The sequence below is a fragment of the Clinocottus analis genome, unplaced genomic scaffold (assembly GCF_023055335.1).
Source record: "Clinocottus analis isolate CAN_PGR_092001 unplaced genomic scaffold, fCliAna1.0.p SCAF_6, whole genome shotgun sequence".
Lineage (NCBI taxonomy): Eukaryota > Metazoa > Chordata > Actinopteri > Perciformes > Cottidae > Clinocottus > Clinocottus analis.
In genome coordinates, this window is record NW_027176218.1 from 20501110 (window position 1) to 20508598 (window position 7489).

General features: G+C 41.7%; 1 protein-coding gene across 1 annotated transcript; it reads left to right on the forward strand.

The window, feature by feature from the left end:
* The first annotated feature begins 797 nt into the window (after positions 1-797).
* On the forward strand, positions 798-5942 carry b3gnt9 (UDP-GlcNAc:betaGal beta-1,3-N-acetylglucosaminyltransferase 9). Its single transcript, XM_068603216.1, has 7 exons — positions 798-995; positions 1832-2050; positions 2158-2277; positions 3050-3418; positions 4223-4464; positions 4559-4814; positions 4900-5942. The coding sequence occupies exons 2-7, from the start codon at positions 1955-1957 to the stop codon at positions 5242-5244; spliced, it is 1428 nt and encodes a 475-aa protein (XP_068459317.1). The 5' UTR covers positions 798-995; positions 1832-1954; the 3' UTR covers positions 5245-5942.
* Positions 5943-7489: the final 1547 nt, after the last annotated feature.

Consider the following 7489-nt stretch of genomic DNA (forward strand, 5'->3'; position numbering starts at 1 on the left):
TAAGAAATATCTAGCTGGTCTTGATCTCTGACTTCCTTCTAGACCCAAACTATAACAGGACATGACTAATTATCATAACTTAAAAGATCCACACTCTGCCCTTGTATTTATTCATCTCGTCTCCTTCTTCTTTTATCCTCCCCAGTTGCTGTGTTGGCATCTGGCTTGAAGTCGCTCCGCTCTTAGTCACGTGGTCAGGCTGAAGGATGAAGATGTTGCGTTCAGGTTCTCCCGTCTTGCGTGTTCATCTGAATACTAGCTCATTAATTCCAACATATTCTGATAACCTACTATGGATTGTAAAACCGGTGGTTTATGAGGCAATCGGCGTGGTGAATGGTATACACCATGTTCACGCTATAATACGTTGACCAATAATGATGCCATTGTATTAAATGTAACTTCCAATATATGTTTTATTCAGGTTATGTGGGTATGAGTGGATTTTGAAACAGTGGACCACTGGACCAGCTTTCATCCACCTTTCCTTTGTTCAGCAGTCCATCCATGTGGGTATTACTACTCCCTGACAGACTCAGAATTGCACATTGTTGTTTGACTGTAGCAAATATTGTCAATGGTCTCCCCTTTTTACAAAGACGATAAAAACAGACAACAAGGAGTGCTAGTTATTCTGTCATTAGCTGATTCTACACCAAGTCACTCGTTTTATTATACAAAAAAAGGACTTTGTAATTGTCTAGACTTGCATTTATTTCGTTGACGGTGCATCTTTGGATATTCCCTACAGTCCTTAAAGGCAACAATGAGCGCAGCCAGCAGCTGACGGGCGTAAAGCCAGGTAACTTTTATAACCTCCCCTCCTCTACTCACATCCATGAGTCCAGCTCATCTTCTCTCATTGGGTATTTGTCTTTGGAAGCTGGAGATACGTCTTGTTGTGTGTCGGTGGCGCAGAGTGGAGCCTGTGTTGCAGATTCACACACATCAGCACAGATGTTTTCAGTTTGACGTCCTCCTCCGTCTCTCGCCTGGTAAGTTTGAATGACCTGCATGAATCAGGAAATATGTCAGAGCAATTGTAGTTATAAAAACCAGACAGACGCATTGCCGATACTGTAAAAACATGCAGAAGATGGTGCCATTTGTCGAGCGACTTTCTTGCGCGAGACGTTTTGCGACGTTTTTGGTCACGCGCGTGTGAAACGTGTGCTCTAAAAAAAATTAGCTGTGATGAGACAGTCACACATATTCCAGGCCGTTATAAAGGGATTTGTCCCAGTTGTATGAACGTTTGGACACAGTGTTCTTCGACAGAGTTGGTATACCCTCATGCTCCCTTACATAAGGCAGACACTCCCCCTTCTGAACGGACGCATACTTGTTGCCATTTATCAGCAAACAATAACCGCTTGCGTTATTTCTAATCAATGAAATTGTTTGGGTTACTACTTCGAGGTGATGTGAAGCAGTTCATATGTTCAGAAGCTCATAATTCAGTCACGGATGGAGGAGAAAGATGGTCAGCTATGCATATTGCTCTTGTGCATTCAATAATCTTTTATCGACAAAATGAGGATCATTTTTTCTCTGAGACAACATAAGAGCGGGTTTCACAATAGCTTCATGGGCAGTACAACCTCCTTATTAGGACTGACAAATGGGGGAAGGGACAAGTAACACTATGTTCTTTGCAACAGGGAGCATCAAAGCGATGGGAATGTATTGTTGTTGTTGTTGTTGTTGTTGTTGTGCAGAATGCCCCCACCCGTTGGTGCCTGATGAGGATGGAGCCATCCACGATGGGCGTGCATCCATTGAGAGAAGTTTTTACAGGCAAACTGTGAAAATCACCACATCTTCTCCTCAGATTCTGCAGAGTGGCCCGCAAACCCGAGTCTGATCTGTAACGGGCTCCATCGCCCTTCCACTTCCACTGCATTCCTGTTCAATACGGAGCTGAAGTCAGCGTCTTCAGAAGGAACCACGCAAGATGGCGACACTAAGAAGAATCCTCCACGTGAAGGCAGATGTGTTGTGCACCATGCTGCTACTCATGCTATTCTGTCTGCTGCTCTATGCCCACCAGGTGAGGATAGAACCAAGCACAACCTAAGAAGGGGTAGTTCAAAAAGAAAAGTACTTGCGTTTATCAAATCGCATCACCGCCTAATCAGATCCCATCCATGTGTCCAGGTCGTGCTCTCCTCTGGGTGGGACAGGCCTGTGTGGAAGCTGGAGATCCATGGCTCTACCAGCTCCAGCAGGACATTGCTTGGCACTAGCAAAGCCAAAGCAGGCCAGGAGTCTCCAGGGGTATGAGCTGATCTGGTTCAAGTTATATGTGTGTCTGTGTGTGTGCGTGTGTGTGTGTGTTTGAATATCAGAACCCAAGTATCTTCAGAATGTAAAATGGGTATAATGATCGTGGGGCATGATATCACTTCCTGCTTAGAACCAAACAGCAGACAGGCAAATTAAGCAACTGGCCTGGCAGAGGGCAGTTGTTGCTTGTAGCAAGAATTGTTTGCGAGCAGGTGAAGACGGTGAGGACTGTGATGGATGATGTGTTGGGGAAAATCCTGTGGGAAATCAGTGACACTGGACAAGCACTGGGCGGGATGTGCTGACCTTGAGGTGCTGCAAGAAGTACATCATTGTTTACTCTTGTCCTCATTTATAAGAGAAGCAGAGTTCACATCCCACAAAAAGGCTGCGATGCTCTTTGTGCTCACAGAGCATGTGGAGACATGTTGTCAGTTTCTACTGCTGAAATTCTCAAGCAGTGTCAGCGCACTGCACAGTGGGTGGTGTGTGTGTGGATATGCATACTGCACAGTGCATCAATGTATGTACACACATTATGTTTGTATTTATGTTTGTGTGAATGTCCATCTGTACTGATCCTTAGAGAGCCCAACACATTTTATAATGAGCCTGGAAGAGATAAACATAGTTTATAAACATACAGACATAGTTTTTATACTTTCTGTGAACATACAACTTGATATGTTCATTAAGATTGGATGTTTTTGCTATTAGAAATGTCCTCCATCTTTTGTCTCACATAATTTCTCCTCATTGGCAGATCCCATCACAGCTGCCTCCCTGCAAACCCAAGACCAAGTCCAAACCTCCTCCATCCAAGTTGAAACCACCTCAGCTCAAGTCCAAACCTCAGGTCAAATCTAAGGGGAATTCCAAGTCTCAACGGAAAAATGCTGTCCCAACTAAGACTGCTGGCAAGCCCCTGCCTACGTTGCCACCATTTGACTTTGAGGGCTATCTGAAAGAAAAGGATAACAGAAACTTTAAGCTGCTCATAGACCAGCCAGAGAAATGTCACATTGGAGGAGCAGAGGAAGAAGAAGAAGGAGGAGAAAGTAAAGGAACTACCACTTCTCCCTACATGCTCATTGCGGTGAAATCTATCCCTGCAGATTTTGAGAAACGTCAGGTAAAATACAACAAAATGCTCCATGAAGGCCTTTGCCCAAATAATATTTGTAACTGGTAAAATTGGCTGTGAATCAGTACAGAAATTATACTACATTTTTTTATCCAAGCTATTTTGTGTATGAAAGCTTGTTCCTTTTTGTTTTCCAGCACGCCTCTTTGCTGTTTTGGCTCACTTCACTGTTCTCTGTGTTGTTCATAACGTCAGCCAGCAGCCGTCTAGCCAACAGTTATCAGACTAGAGCTCGGCAATAATTCAACATGCTAATTCACTGTCTTTTAATGGAATCATATCGTTATAAAGTCAAATATCGAGATATCATTATTATACACATTCATGTTTCTAAATTGGTATTAATAAGCACATACTAATTCAAAAGTATTAGTATTCATGATGATTATTGTTGCAGAACATTTCATAATTAAATGAGAGTATTCAATTAACATAAGAGAATACAAAATCCATGTAGTTATTACATAGACAGCTATTTTTTTTGATTTATCAGAAAACATGCTATACTGTGATATATACGGAGATATAACTTGGCCATATCGCCCAGCCTTTGGTTGAGGTTGTTCACTGGATACACGGCCCATGTGTTGCCATTATACTGATGGCCCTCTGCCAAGAATACCTCCAATCCCTGCAGGGAAAACAGCCACACAAACTAAGCAACAGGCAGACAGGTCGGGAGGGCTTGTCAGTCACACAAGTAACACACATTTATCCTAACATTTGATTTAACAAATTCTTTCTACTCAACAGAAAAACAATCTCTTCCACTCTGCACTTAATTATGTTTAGGTGGTACGTCGGACCTGGGGTAAAGAGGGACTTTTTCAAAATGGTGTGTCCATCCGGACGGTTTTCCTGCTGGGGGTTCCCAGGAATCGGACTGCTCTGCCTCTCTGGGATCGGCTCATGACCTACGAGAGTCAAACCTTTGGGGATATCCTGCTTTGGGACTTTGAAGACACTTTCTTCAACCTGACGCTGAAGGAAACCCATTTTCTGAAATGGGTCAACAGCAGCTGTCCTGATGTCAAGTCAGTGTTTACAAGTCTAAATGGAAAGTTTATCTGATTCTTGGCCTTATGTGACTCACATCTGATGCTTTTCCTGTTATCTCCTTTTATACAGATTCATCTTCAAGGGCGATGCTGATGTTTATGTTAATGTTGACAATATACTAGAGATGCTAAAGGGTCAAAAGCCAGACCAGGATCTGTTTGTTGGGGATATTATTATCCATGCTAAACCAATTCGAAGGCGCAATTCCAAATACTATGTGCCAGAGTTTGTTTATGGAGGAGGTTTGTACCCAAATTACGCTGGAGGAGGAGGGTTTGTCATGTCGGGACATACGGCTCGGAGACTTAGCTCTGCTTGTCAACAGGTACTTCAAAGTTTGTCAGTTTTCATATTTTTGGATGTCTGTTTTTACAATGTTTTTGCTTCACAATGTTTTGATTCAATTGCAGGTGGAGTTGTTCCCCATCGATGATGTCTTTCTAGGAATGTGCCTCCAGCTGATTGGAGTCAAACCGTCCCGCCACCAGGGCTTTCGGACCTTCGGAATTCCCCGGCCATCTGCAGCACCCCACCTTCAGACGTTTGACCCCTGTTTTTACAGGGAACTCATGGTTGTTCACAGCCTCAGTGTTCCTCAGATCTGGCTTATGTGGAATCTCCTGCACGACCCCAGACTGAGCTGCCACAACAGGACTCGCCAGACGTCCTGGCCCTTTAAGTGGAAGGATAAGATGGAAAAAACGGCGGGAGAAGAGAAGGACTATGGCGAGAAGCAAGTGTTCATCACGCATTAGTGACTGCCTGCAGGGCCGATTGGGATCTGTAAAAGCTTTGGCGAGGACAAAATGGTTAAAAAACAGGATCTTTGACCAACATGAAAGACTTGAGATGTCTTCAAAAGCACAGCTGAGTCATATGAGACTTTATCCAACTCATCTTTCAGGAAATGAATTGGCAAAGATCTAATGTACTTCAGATTTTTCAGTAATGGAAGAGAAGAGAATTTGTGCTTTTGCCATCCAAGCCCATCTGTGTGATCACAGCGTGAACAACCAGGCAGCAAGACCTTGATTTAGATAGAAGATTGTGAGAAGACTATTGAATGTGTAATCTTCAGAATGTATTGTGTTGTAATTGTTTACACAGAGACACAGTAGATCCACAAGGAAAACCTAACTGACGTGTGGTTAGCTGGTTTAACCCCATTCAAGCATCTGTGTTTCTGAGACCTCAGCATTCGTATAATATACTGACTCACATCGGACTGTGTGGACAGTCAGGACTGGTGCAGGGATTTTTTTGTGCTCTCACCGTGAATCACACACAGAGATGTTCTTCACTCCATTGAGCCGGATGGAGACACAAATAAACAGTTAGAGTATCTGTTCCCTGGAGAAACAACAAACAAAACCAACATGGGAACCAGCTGGGACAAATACACATAAAACCTTGCGTTAATGTTCATGAAAAAAAAGATATTTGAGGAGTCAGGCCTGTGTACTTTCATGTGAACACGCTTATTAAATGCTTTAATAATTTGATTTATTTTGTGTGATTTGTGTGGTTCTGTTTTCCTTCATTTCGAAAGCAAAACAGAACCCTTTCCATGCGCACCACAAACTGTGAATGACAGAAAGTTTGATCGCACATCTGATCATCACGAATAGATACAACTTATGAATAAAAAAAGGAACTTTTACATCTATGAGTGCTGCCATTAAGAGTATTCCAACTATACGTCACGCATGTTTTTCCTTTGGAAAATAATATTTTCACTTTTTTCACTTTCTTATGACTAATTCTGGACATACAATACCAATACTTTGTGTGATGACTATCTTATAACACGCTTGTAGTGAATGTCATTGGAAAGATGATAATACTGAAATGTGGTAAGTATAATAATGTCAAAATATGAACTAATAAACTATATTCAATCACTTAGTGACCCTAGGTCTGAAATAAGTCACTAAGAGGTTGGACTCAGTAATTGCCGTGAGCCTCGATAGACTCAGTATATGACTTGGGGTCAAACATGATACTCAAACCGTTGAGGCTCAGCCTGTGAGGTTTTATGACTCCACATTTCTTCTTTTACGAGCATCTACATTCCTGAGGAGCAGAAATACATAAAGACACATCTGGTTGTCAATAAATGACTTGATTACTTGAATTAACGCAACATACCACGACATGTGGGTTTTTGGACCTTATTTTGACCTCTCTCCAAAAGGCAAAGTAATAAAAAAGCAAATTGATGATTACTCTTGATTTCGTGAAAAAGGAACAAATGCTGATACAGATATAAATTTTTTCCCAAGACTTTGCTGAATAAACACAATAAACACACGTATTGGAATTAATTTGGGGTTCCTACAACGACTCAAACACAAGGGAAAAGAGATCTAGAGACAAATTTGGTTCAGAGTTAAATGAAATGATCAAGATTGTTGTGAGGATGGGATTGGTTTGCTGTTCCTGGCACACACTGCACCCCCTTTCTCAAGAAAATAAAGCAAGAAGACGTCAGGGCACACAGCGCTCTGGAGTATGTTGAATAGTGATCTCTACAACCACTTGGCCAAGGTCAATTGAATAAATACTGCTTATGAATAGTGGCCCGTCTGCCGGCCCACATATTTTTTTGTGTAACATACTAAAGTATAAATTAATGTAATTATATTTTAAGACATTTTAATGGCACACAAAGTTTATATTATTTTGTATTTTTTTCAAAATATGACATGACTTCTAATGAAACTATTAAATTACTTTTGCTTCTGAAACATATACTAATATTATTTAATTTACTTTTTCCTAAAAAAACAAACAGATTAGAGCATAAAAACCTGTGGTCATAGAACCCTGAGGTCATAGAAGCATGAGGTCATAGAACCCTGAGGTCATAGAACCCTGAGGTCATAGCATAGAACCCTGAGGTCATAGAACCCTGAGGTCATAGTATAGAACCCTGAGGTCATAGAACTCTGAGGTCATAGAACCCTGAGGTCATAGAACCCTGAGGTCATAGTATAGAAC

Bases quoted from the DNA above. Each gene is read 5' to 3' on its own strand.
- b3gnt9 (XM_068603216.1), top strand. From the start codon at position 1,955: ATGGCGACACTAAGAAGAATCCTCCACGTGAAGGCAGATGTGTTGTGC. The intron at 2,051-2,157 runs GTGAGGATAGAA...CCATGTGTCCAG, and splicing joins TGCTGCTCTATGCCCACCAG to GTCGTGCTCTCCTCTGGGTG. The intron at 2,278-3,049 runs GTATGAGCTGAT...CCTCATTGGCAG, and splicing joins CAGGCCAGGAGTCTCCAGGG to ATCCCATCACAGCTGCCTCC.